Here is a 13,050-nt window from a genome sequence, read left to right as displayed (position 1 = left end):
AATTATCGCCTTTGTGTTGCTTTCAGTTTTTTTTCATCGTCTTTTTTTTAAGCAAATACCGCGGCCTTTGCCGACGATCGTGGCGCCAAGATAAACCAAAAGAACATGTTTTGCTCTCAAGTGGCCGACACAATGGGAATCAACTTGTTGTTGTTGTTGAGTCATCAAGAAAGCATTTTGGCGTCTGATATGAAACATGCCGCCTTGCAAATTAACTTTGGCCTAAGCCACTCCAAACAGATATAGGCGCAAATTGAATGGCGAATGGTGAATGGCCGGGGGCCGAAGGCTTACGTGACTTGCCGATGACCTACAAAAGGGAATTTACTGAATAATGTATCATGAGAAAATGTTACTCGAAATATTTCTAAGAATTGCTGGGGAAGAACAATTAAAAATCAAGAAAATAATCTTGAAAGCTTTCGAAAAATGACTTTAAAAATAACTTTAACCACCCTATAGGGTATTTTAAAAATATATTTCTGAAATTGGTAACAAGAAGAGCATCACATAGCTTAAATCCCGAACTAAAATGTACTTCAAATTTTGTAATGTAATCCCTAAATATTTTCAAGTTTATGTTTAATTCTTAAAATTTTCTGCTCCAAATCCATTTACATTTTTTGAAATTTTTTGTAAACTTTGTGTGTTTAAATGTTGAACAGTAACATATTTAACTACAGCTTAAATCTGAAAGGTAAACAAGACGCATACTGCCATTGTAAGGCAGTGAAAGCTCTAGCCGTCAACTTTAGATGATTTTAAGATGCGAAGGGCCCCGCCCTGAAAAAGCGGGGAACCCAAGAAACCTCACCTCGAGGCTCTGGAGTTGCCCCTAAGCCTGCGGGCATAATGAATTGAATTTGTGCATTTGCGTAATGTGTGCGTAGGGCAGACGGAATGAAAATGATTAGCTACGGCCGCACGGACCACTTCAATTCCTCAGACGACCGCAATAGATATTTTCGAGGGACTGGGGCCAAGCCCAAGGGCTCCGAATTACCTGAGAGGCGAGGTCACAGTGTCGAAATGGGCGGCCCAGCCTCATGAATTTTCTATGATAAATGGAACGTCACGGCCTGCGGCTTATCTATCAAAAGAAAAACAACGAAATTGAATGCAGCCTACGTGGCGGATGAGTAATGCGTGCCGAGTTCCCTTCAAGTTTCCAAGCCAACTTTATGTCAATTTCGTTGGAATTCAGTCGTGGGATCGTTTTAGGCCCAGATCAGTTAATGTTCATTAACATATCCATGTCCATGTGTTTATCTGCATTTTTTATGCTGAGTAATTTTGGTGTTATCAAGTCCAACGATGCTGTAGATAAAAGCTGTCCACCTGAGATTTGCATAATTAATTAGTGTGCTTGTGGCTGGGCTTTATAGTGCAAATCAAAAATGCGCATAAATTGGATGAAAACGTTATAAATTGTCCGTAATAAAACACGAATTTACAAAGAAATATATATGGACGCTTAGAAAGCAGGTGGCATTTGACAACTTTTGGAGACTGATTTTAAATCGACTTGGCGCCAAGGGAAAAATGGGAAAATATAGACATCAGTGATTGGAATTTAGCATAGAGAAAATAAGCAAGGAAACTGTTTGAAATATTTTTTAATTTTTAATTTTATTCAAGAAATTGTTTTATCGACTTTTCAAGTTTTTCAAACAATTGGCTAGAATTCCTGGCAGACGGCCTAAAAATTTAGATTGTCGAGTGGCAACTGGGTCAACTGCCGTACTCCTTCCCATCTTTTCCCACTTTTTCCACCTACACTGCAGTGTAAACAATTCCAGTACTTGGCAGGACTCAACGACTAGCTCATTTCCCAGGCACTTTGGCTAATTGTCTTCAATTGTCGCCACCTCGGCAACTCTTTTCGCAATCTCCCCTCTCCTGCTGGGGAATAACAACAATGGCGAAAGGAAAGGCGACCAACAAAGTATACAAAATGGAGACTTGGGACTGCTTTGCTTGCATAATGTTCATGCAATTAAAAGCCATGTCCTGGGCTCAACTCAAATGGGCGGGGTCCTTGGCAAGGACGCGGCTCGCACAAATGAAAAATGAAAGGCGAAATGAAAAATGAGAAATGGAAAATGGAAAAACGCGCGTAGAAAGCGGGCTAAACCGCAAATTTGGGTCAGCAGGCGAGAAGTGGAAATTTCCCTTCGTTCCCCCTTCGTTTTTTAAGCGCGCTAATTAATTAAAAAGAACCAGATACAATGGAGCCAAGAATGGATAGTGCGGCAGAAGAACCTAGAGTGGAGTTGGTGAAGTGAATTACTGCGCAGAAAGGCGTCGAATGGGGCTAGTGGGAATGGGATTTATATGTCAAGTGGGTGTTATGCAGCAGCAGGGTGTTTCCCTTCTAAAATTAATCTCCTTGTGCTGCGGGGAAAATTGTATTTTGCGAGATAAATGGTTTGAAAAGATGTTAAGGTAATAAAGGATAGCTAAGATGTGCATTGTAGGACGTTATTTGATAATATTAATAGCAAAGGTTTCTCAATTAGCTGCACTTACCATTAATATTATTCAAAATAAATTGATTTAAATTAATATTTCCCAAACATTTGGTCAAAAGCATAGATTGAAATATCAATAAAGAATACTTACTCCATTATTGACCAATAAAAATTTGCAATTGACATTACATATGATATGTTCTGTGTGCATATAATAAATGCAATATTAAATCGACTTATTCAACTAATAAATCAACTGGAAAATGAAAAAAAGACCAAATAGATAACAGTTAATTAAAATTCTTTTGCAAATAATTCAGTTACGTCAAATATTTAAATTTCACATTCTGCCTTCGCACTATTACTGAACATCAAACAGTCGCAGTCGCTGCAGTCCGATTCGCTTGGCTTTGGTGCGGTTCACGCGTCGTATGAGCAATGTTGTAATGAATGGGCCAAAAGCGACCGCAGACCGTCGACTGCTCATCTGCCGGCTCAGCTTTCAGCGCTCGGGTGGCCACAAGCGCCCAGATAATACTACTGCAGCCATTTCAATTAAAAATGAAAGAAACAAAACCGAAACCGAAACCAACACAAACAAGAGAGAACGCTATAGTCGGGTGCCCCGACTATCAGATACCCGTTACTCAGCTAAAGGGAGTGCGAAGGAGATGGAGAAAAACTTTGATCCGCCGTAACTTTTTAACGAATGGTCCGATTTAAAAAATTTCTTCTACATTTCGATAGGTATTGATAAACACAATAAAACTGCATTTTTACTTTTCCAAAATATTGAAATTTTTAAAATCGTATATATGCGATTGTGGGCGTTAGAGGGGGCGTGGCACCCTTTTGAAACAAACTTGCGCTGCGTAGGAACTCCTAGAATCTGCATGCAAAATGTCAATCTTCTAGCTTTTATAGTTTCCGAGATCTCAGCGTTCATACAGACAGACAGACGGACAGACAGACGGACAGACGGACAGACGGACAGACGGACAGACGGACATGGCTAGATCGACTCGGCTAGTGATCCTGATCAAGAATATATATACTTTATGGGGTCGGAAACGCTTCCTTCTACCTGTTACATACTTTTGCACGAATCTAATATACCCTTTTACTCTACGAGTAACGGGTATAAAAAGGCCGAAAAGAAAAGAAAACTTTGAGTGCCGCCGCCGCCGACGACGACGTCATTAATTAGGAATGCTCTCCGAGCAGTCGCCTTTCAAGTTTCTCGGGGGGATTCAAAGAGATCGGCATTGGCCGCCCGGTCGCCATCGCTTTGTGTTGGCGTTGAGGCATAAACTTTTGTGCTGTTGTAATGCGCTTTGTGCAAATTGCAAATAAATTGCAAGACGCCGGCGAAAGGCGCACAGAGAGAGAAATATGACGCAGAGTGTTTTACTTTCAAATACATTACTTTAAAATCGTAGGTTAGATTTATCCAAAATGAAATATATTTTTATACCCGTTCCTCGTAGAGTGTGTTAAAATGTGCCTGGAGCCCACATTTGTAAAGGTTTCGGAAAAGTACAAATTCAAATGTTGTTGTGTTTATTAATACCTATCGAAATGTAGAAGAAATTTTTCAAATCCGACCATTCATTAAAAAGTTATGAGCAAATGATGGAATTCAAGCAGTGCAAAAAAACAAAAATTGTCAAAAATATGACTTTTTTTTTACATGTAATTTGAGAGGGAGACAAATTGAAGCTACTTATTTTAATTTGCAAAAAATATGGTAGACACTTTTGCGCGGTGAAACAGAAAAGCCGACAAAAGCCAGGGGGATTAGATGGCCGGGCGCCTTTTTTATGCCGCCAATTTCATGCCACTTTGCATTTTAATTAAAAGCATCCCACCCTTTCTGTCGTTGCAGTCCAGGAATGCACCACAGACTCCGAGGAGCTGATGTACCACCAGGTGCGCGCCTCCTCCTCCTGCAGCGCCCCGCCCGACCTGCTGCTGGTCAGCGAACGTGACAACAATATCCAACTGCGATCGCCGGTGGTGAACATAATCACCACGCCGCCGGGCAATGCCTCCAGTGCGGCGACCAAGCAGCAGCAGTCTCACCATCAGCACCACCAGACGAACCCGCACCACCACCACAGGAGCCATCCCTCGCATACGGGACATCCGCAGGATGTGAGCAGCGGCGGCAGCCACAGCAAGCATCTGCGAATCAGCAGCACTTCCAACGGCAAGCACGGCAAATACTCAAATATGCAGCAGCAACAGCACTTGCCGCAGGACGAGGATGTGGTGGATGCCGCAGCCGCCATGCAGCAGCAGCAGCAGCACGGCGGCCACGCCCACTCACGTCACCTGCACCACCACAAGGAGGAGCGCATCCGGCTGGAGGTGAGTCGAACTATGTACTCTATGAATTATCCCACATCCCACTGCCCGGACACAATCGAATTCCATCTCCCAGGCCCATAAACACCGAGCTTAATAGTCCATTCTGATTTCAATTTCCATTGCCATTCATTAATTAATGAATTTATGGATTGGATTTGTCTTGTTTTCATCGTTTCATAACCCAGATATTTATGGAGCCATTAATTGATGGGTACTTCCAAGGGGTAGTGCCGAATTTTCTAGAAGTTTTCTATAGAATTAAAATGTAGAAATTATCAGAAAACCAGACACAATTAAGGTTTATTTAAATTGCGGTGCTTATATTAGATAGCCAATAACTTAGATCAATTAAATAACCCAAAGATGAATTAAAAACCATTATTCAGATTTTATTTTTTCAATTATTTTCCATTAAAGTGTTTACTAGAGTATTCACAGTCAGCATGCCCGACGATTATTTTCAATTAGCCCAACAATCGCTTTGCTTATAAATACAAGGTGATAAATAAAATGATGTTTGGTTTTCCATTTGCGGGCTTTTCTGACCCCCAGCCAGGTGTTTGGTCAAGTTTAATCAACTCGCCGGCTGTTATTACCACCCCCTGGCCACGATTCCTGGCCATAACTCATGACCCACAGGGCACATCGCACATCGGCCATAAACTCAACATTTCAATGTGCTTTTGATTAAAATTTCAATGGCTGCCCGCTCGCCGCGATGGCCTCAGATTTCAGCTTCATTTGTTGTTCCAACATCCACCCACGAAATGAAAATAAAATCGAGAAAGAGGGAAAAAATATTTCATTAACACAAGGGCGCCGGCAATTTTCCATTACCACCCACTGCGGACGAACATTCTCTGTTTCGGACGCTGTTTCTACTTGTGCCAGTTTCGCCAAAAAATATCAAAACATTAAAATTCAATAAAACCCATTAAAAGCAAAACAACAAACACGAAAAGCACTCAGGGGCAATTAAAAATCTACAAGCCAAGCAACAGCAAAGGAAATTATATTTATTTGTATGCGACTGAGGGGCAGCGGAGTGGAAACTCTGGGTGCTGGATACTGGATGCTGGGTTCTGCCACTTTATCAATGGTAATGGCTCCTCCCGCCAGGTTCTCAGACTCTCGGATTCCCTGCCCCCTGTGAAGCTGACGTTGCTGCTTCTGCAGGCGAAAATTAAATATTTAGTCAAATTATGGCCACAATTTTCGACTGGTTTCAGTGGTCTTGTGCAGCTACCAATTGTTGTTTTTAGTGGCAGCTGGCTGTGGCTTCAGTTTTTGCTCCTTTTTGCAATTTAGCATCATCAGACCAACATGTTGCAACATGTTGCATTGGCAAAAAGTGTTGCATACTTTCGGGTCGGGCATGAAAATTTGCAGCACAATTTTTATGCTTGAAAGTTTATTAGTTGCGTTTTTTGTTTATTTTCAGTTAGTTTGCCACTGCATCAGGCTTATGTAGATGTTAAAAATTTGTGGGCAAAAAGTTTTCCAACACATTTGAGGGCGGGGGAATTTGAGGCTTTGGGTTTGTGCTAAATTCCGTACGGAATGGTATTTATTTGTCTGAGGTGTTAGGGAGAAGATTAAATTTGTTGGCATGCTAATTTATAACACATTAAAAGTTTTTAAAACTACCAAGCCGAACAGCAATTTATAATAATGGCTTTCGCACTTGTTTAGGTAATTAAACAGTAATTTTAAATGTTTATCTACGATAAACAAAATTTCTTTTGGGCTATATAAGTAAACATTTCATTTAAATCAATTTAATGGCAACTAACATACGAGAACTTTTACAAAGAAAATTGAATAAAATATCAAATATCAAGATGTGCTTGAAGAAGTTCTGATTGTGGGAAAAATACATTTCAACTATTTAAACAAAGGTCTTTAATTAAGGCAATGTTAGAGCAACTCTTGTACGCCCTTGGGAAAATTCCATTACCGAAGAATGTTTATTTGCACACTTGATTTGAATGAAGCTCAGTCTGAGACAATCACTCATTCCGCCTCTATTTTCGTATTCAAAAACAGGAATTCACCTGCGACGTGTCCGTGGAGGGTGGCAAGTCATCGCAGCCGCTGCAGTTCTCGTTCACGTTCTACGACCTGGACGGCCACCATGGCAAGATAACAAAGGACGACATCGTGGGCATTGTGTACACCATATACGAGTCCATTGGCAAGTCGGTGGTGGTGCCCCACTGCGGCAGCAAGACAATCAACGTGCGGCTCACCGTCAGTCCCGAGGGAAAATCGAAATCGCATTCGCATTCGCAGCCGGTGGTGCCGGTTCCCGTTTCCATGCCCGTTCCAGCCGGATTCGGCGGCAGCCATGCCAGCAAACTGAAGAAGCTGCCCACGGGTTTGGTGGGCGGAGTGGGAGCCGGTGGGGCGACGGCACTAACGACATCCGCCGGCAACCGCCGCCAGCATCGCTATCGACCGCGCAAACTGATTAAGTCCGATGACGAGGACGATGACAGCAACAGCGAGAAGGAGAAGGACGCCGCCGCGCCCACCGGCGACCAGCCGAGCGGAAGTGGAAGTGGGGCAAAAAAGGGCCATCACCACCAGGCGCAGGCCAACAGGTATCATCAGAATCTGAATCAGAGCCAGAAGAAGGAGCAGTGCTGCAGTGGGGAGCAGAATACGCCGGACAATGGCCACAATACCTACGAGAATATGCTGAATCTCAAGTGCTGCAAGCCGGAGGGCGACCAGGTGGACTGCCCCTCCCACCGCCAGCAGCACCACCAAATGCGGCAGCAGGACATCTACATGAAGCAGGCCACCCAGCGGGTCAAGATGTTGCGAAGGGCGCGCAAACAAAAGGTAGGCACAAGGTAACAAACGAAATCATGGCAAAAACAAATCCCAATATTAATCCAAACTAAAACTGCTGCCAGCCTAACGCCAGTTTAATATATGCATGGAATACTTAAATACTAATTGTAAAGATAATACAAAAATATTTAATATATTTGATAACGAGGAATTACCTATTAAGAAAAATTAACTGGCAGCAGTTCCGAACTGAACCTTTCCACCCCCAAAAAAAAAGTCGCCCCTTGTTTTTGTTATACTTCTGTTGCTTACCATATGCGTTGCACACACTTTATTGGTTTCCTTATTATAATTTAATTTTATTTCCCATTATTTTTGGTTAACTCATCGTCATCAATCAGTACCAGGATCACTGCCTCGAAACGCGACAACGCAGCCTGTCAGTGGGCAACGATTCCGCCTGGCAGAATCGCCATCTGCAGCCGCAGCAACCGCTGCCGGTGGGTCAGGCCGCTGCCACGCCCCCGCCCGCCCAGCCGCTGAACCACAAGAGCGCTTCGGGGTCGGGCTCACCACCTCTGGGGGGTGGCGATATGATGCTCGATGGTGTGCAGCTGCGCCAGCCGCGACCCCAGTCACTCGCCCACCAGCCAAATCAACAGCAACGCAAATCGGCCGAATGCTGGAAATCGGCGCTCAATCGCAACGATTTAATTAGCATCATCAGGGAGAGCATGGAGAAGAATCGCCTGTGTTTTCAGCTGAATGGGTAAGCCAATTCGCGATGAATCCACCCCAAGTCCACAATGATTAGCGGCGGAGTGAGCCGAAATGAATCTAGAAAGCAAACAGGCTCATGGCAGAGGTTTGACATTTTCCAAAATCAATTGCCTAAGGAAACTCAAAAAGTTTTCAAAAAAACCATTGGATACTGAAATTTAACTTAATTAATTAAAATGTTTCATCTCTAAATGAAAGAAAAATTTTAGTATTCTTTATTTTGTAAAATAATTCTGATAAATTAATTAAATATATCATATTATTTGTATTAAATAAGTATTAAAATTTAATTTGCTATTTTAATGCTGCCTACACATTTAAAAAAATTATTTAAATTAGTATTTATCAGTTAAAATGCTTCTGTTAATATTTCCTTAAGACTATTTGATAACAATTATTTGAATATAAATTAATTTGGGTATTAATTAACTAAACAGTAGTGATAAAAAAGTAAAATAATACAAATCATAATTTTGGCATTTATAATTTTCAATCAACTAACTGCAAGCAAAAATTAAAAAATCTCTGCCAAATAGATATTTCTTTAAAACGTGAATGATTTCATTGGTTACATTTTGATCCTTTCCAACAAAAACTTATTTGTTTGCCTTTTTATTTTTAATTACATGGCGACTCCTTACCTCCTCAAAATACCTAACATAATGTACCCCCAAGTCCCATGAAATCAAGACTAATTGAGGTCATATTTGTTTTGCAATTTTTGCAGAAAACCCCAAGCCAATGTGAGTCCCATACGGCAACCGGCAGCACAACAACAACAACAACAACAACAGCAACGCCAACGCTGCAATACGGGCTCGAAAATACCCACGTTAATTGCCAACCACAGTCCGGTCGCCCAGCAATCGCCGCTCAGCTGCAGTCCACCTACGGCGGACACCAACACCACCAGCATTCCAGTGGCCCCGCCGGCCATCGAGGTCAACGGTCAGCAGCAGCAGCCCCATCCCAGCCACCTCAGCCACCACAACCACCACGAGCATCCCCAACCGCACATACCCATCTACCATCAGCAGCTGGCCATTAATCCGGCCGTTCTGGCCGCCCAGCAAACTCACAATACGGCCCACAACAAGCTGAATCTGTGCGGCTACGACTCCTTCCTGCATGCCACCATCTGCGGGGGCGGGGCGGCCGCCCACTCGCCCCCGGCCACGCCCAGCAATGTGGCGACCGTTCAGCCGATACCGAAGAAGAGCCAGAAGAACCTGCTGCCGGGATACCAGCGACTGGAGCAGCAGCAGCGGAGCAGCAAGGACTACAAGAACTATGGAAATCTCATCTACGCCAAGCTGAGTGAGCAGCTGCAGCAGAAGGATCGGGAACAGCGGCGACAACGGCACAAACAGCAGCAGCAGCAGCAGCAACATCAGCTGTTGCAGGATCAGCACAAGGACAAGGAGCCACGACCACCCACCTCGAACTCCAGTTCGGCGGGATCGAAGATCTACGGCGATGCCGTGGAGTGCGCCCATCTGCTGGCCAGCGAGGAGGAGGATCTGCCGCCCAGTCCGCAGCTCACGAGTACGCCCAGCAAGGTGGTCAGCACCGATACCCTCATCGATCTGAACGACGATGTGGGCGAGGCTGTGGCCGAGGCAGTCGCCGGAAATGGCAAGCAGTCGCTGGAGGCCGAGGAATCCGGCCAGCAGGTGGAGGCCGAACTGGACACCAGTGCCTCCAGCTCCATGATCCACCGCTATGTGCACGAGCATATCCACCATCACTATCACCACTTCAAGGAGCAGCAGGATGTCTAGGCCGAGTCGGGGGAGAATCTATCTACTATTTGAATGTTGCTTATGTTTCAGTCTATTGATTAATGTAGCGCGAATTGTAATTTAAACTAAGCATTCATCAACTAAAAATCAAGAAAATATTCAAAAACGATATTAGGGCCACAGGATGTGAGAATGGTTAAGTGAGTTTGAATAGGGTGATGATAGTCCCAAACTGAACAGATTAAAATATATAAAAAGGTTATTGTTAAAAAAAATGCATTTTTTTATTTCCCTTGAAGCTCTGTAATATTTAAGATTTTAGTTTAATACATTTAATTATTCAATTAATTATTCAACCGATTTCAAACTCACTTTTCCAATTTTACTTGGGAAAGTCCTTAGAACCAAACTTGAACTTATCGAGGACTTGACCCACTGTGAGATCCACTGATCCCAGCATATATGTATATGTAGCCTCTTTAGCTTACGCAGAAATCGAATGGAAAACAAAAATTACGCGCCTTTTGCCTTAGCAACAATCGAATCGCCGCTTCGCTATGCTAATCAACTAGCAACATGTTACAGCACACCCACACATATCACTATCAGAAACAGAAACCGAAACAGAGGTGTGTGTGTACGTGTAAACTAAATGGGAGAATAACTATTGTTTAGTGCAAATTATTAAATCAAATTGTTGTCTATGATATAAAATTTTATGCGCCGCTTTTTAAGTGTTTAGACAGAGAGCAACAAATGAGTGCAGTGGGACTATGGCCGCCAGTTTTAAGTTAACTATCGATCGTGTATATTTATGTTATCTAAGCCCATTAATTTAAATACTATTTTTAGTTTCTAACACTAACCCCAACAAGACAAGCAACAATGCAACTAAATACTAAATTACAACAACGACAACACATAAATTGTAGTTCAATTATTATTTTTAAAATGGATTTTTATTTCGTCATCTGTCAACCAATCGAGTTAGCAACCCAATCAATCAAATCAAACAAAACAAGCACAAAAACAAAATGCATTTAACTCTTATTTACATAAAAAAGACTGATTTCCAATTAAACAATATATTAATTAATTGCGTACGAATAATTTTTATATAAATATATATAGACAATTTATGAAAAATACTAAATAAATTATTGAATTGCTAAAATTAAACTAACTTAAAGATGTTTTAATCATGCAGTGGGATGCAAGTTGGTTAATCTCATAATAAACCAATATTTTCCGGTAAATTTAAATAAAAAATCTTATAGGCTGAAAAAAATTGGTCTAATGAATGAGCCGAACAATGTGGTGAAATAACCGCATTAGTGGCCCAAGGTCATTAGCAAAAGTTTTAAGAACACAAATTTCACTCTGTTTTAAAACGTGATACAGAAAAGAGAAGAGAGAATAAAAAGAACATACAAAACTCTGAGAGAGTCTTCTTTATACATAATACCTTTTACTCATAAAGTAAAAAGGGCATATTTTATTTTCAAAAAGGTTCCAACATTAAATAAAGTCCTTGAAACAGCATTAATAACAAGGAGTCGGCAGACTTTTGTGATGTCCTACTTTTTTTTAAACTAGGAGCACCGGTTTTTGAAAGAGAAATGAAGCTTGTCGTTGGGCTACCGGAACATAAGTAGGGGTATATCATAGTCGAATAGCTACATTTTAGAGTTCTCGTCTCTTGCTCTCTCTGGTTTTCGGAAATTTTGAGCTTTTGGTTCCTTGATCTCAATTCAGTTCTCTTTTGGAATCACTTCGATCAAGTCGCATAATTCTTCGAAAAAAAAGCTTGAGCTCTGAATATATCTTTGGATAAGCATTGCTCCACTTCAACTTCTATGTACATATCGTTTGATCAGCCTATGCAATGGATGAGAATGGGGAATTCATTCTAAACAACGATTGTCTATTAGAGATAATGAAATACATAGTTGCTGATTCCGAATTGGACTATTCATATATTAAGTGTGGTACTTCGAAGTGTAATGATTTAATCAACTTCCTGCTGGCTCATGAAATTTTTTTGGAACTGTTTAAGGCTCATTATAAACATCAGTATAGGCTAATCGAATGGCCTATTGCCAGCACGATGACAAAGCTACTAATAGATCTGCGTGTCAATAAGTTTTCGAGCAAAAGGAAATACTGTTTCTGGAGATACTACCTGCATGATTTCAGAGAAAAAGTGAAAACCATTTATATTCAACTAATTTTTGAACCTAGTTGCGTTAACTTAGCCCTAGGCCTATCTGGTAAGTCATCTTCTAAGCGTCTGTATTTGTACTTTACCACAGCTAGTGAATCATAAAATGAAGTAACCTTTCATTTGATGATGAAATTGTTGAATTCTTAAAATGGTACTTTTATTAATTGCTCGGCATTGTAAATGATTTATATGCTGCTATGAAGAAGAAGAGTAAAATAAACAAATTCATAGTGTGAGGACCTTGAGCTACATAAAAAAAATAAAAATAGATTTCTAATTTAATTTTTTTAAATTATTAAAATAAAATGGCTAATAGTTTTAAAAACTGCGAATATATTATACAAATTATGACAGTACACTCATATTTTTCTACGATATTTTTTAAGATACCTGCAGCTACATGTTTGAAAAAGACAGACTTAATTTAAATGAAGAAGTAACTGCCGAAGCTTTAGTGGACATTTGCAAGTTTATGTCGGTGAACCCAAAGTTGATATCGTTAGACTTGCGAAAAACTCAAGTACATGGAAATCTCTCTGATATCGCACCACATTGCCGACATCTTAAAGAGCTTATATTTATGTGGAACCAGAAAGATCTCCAATATGCGCCGCTGGCAAAATTACCCAATTTAGATACATTTATTATCGGTGGAAGACCTGCA

General features: G+C 41.2%; 1 protein-coding gene across 3 annotated transcripts in view; it reads left to right on the top strand.

Moving 5' to 3' along the window:
• nkd (naked cuticle) overlaps nt 1-11,345 on the top strand; it is a 44,821-nt gene extending 33,476 nt beyond the window's left edge. Inside the window, exons 2-5 of one of the 3 annotated variants that reach the window (XM_044393967.2) lie at nt 4,357-4,841; nt 6,888-7,688; nt 8,042-8,409; nt 9,148-11,345. In XM_044393967.2, the coding sequence (XP_044249902.1) occupies nt 4,357-4,841; nt 6,888-7,688; nt 8,042-8,409; nt 9,148-10,201 (2,708 nt within the window). In that variant the 3' untranslated portion in view covers nt 10,202-11,345. Of the gene's footprint in view, nt 1-4,356; nt 4,842-6,887; nt 7,700-8,041; nt 8,410-9,147 lie in introns of all 3 variants that reach the window. The other 2 variants (XM_044393968.2, XM_044393969.2) reach the window with 2 other exon arrangements.
• The last annotated feature ends 1,705 nt before the right edge of the window (nt 11,346-13,050 follow it).

This window comes from Drosophila takahashii, chromosome 3L (genome assembly GCF_030179915.1).
Source record: "Drosophila takahashii strain IR98-3 E-12201 chromosome 3L, DtakHiC1v2, whole genome shotgun sequence".
Taxonomy (NCBI): Eukaryota; Metazoa; Arthropoda; class Insecta; order Diptera; family Drosophilidae; genus Drosophila; species Drosophila takahashii.
The sequence above is the reverse complement of the archived record's forward strand: the minus strand, read 5'-3'. Positions and strand labels throughout refer to the sequence as shown.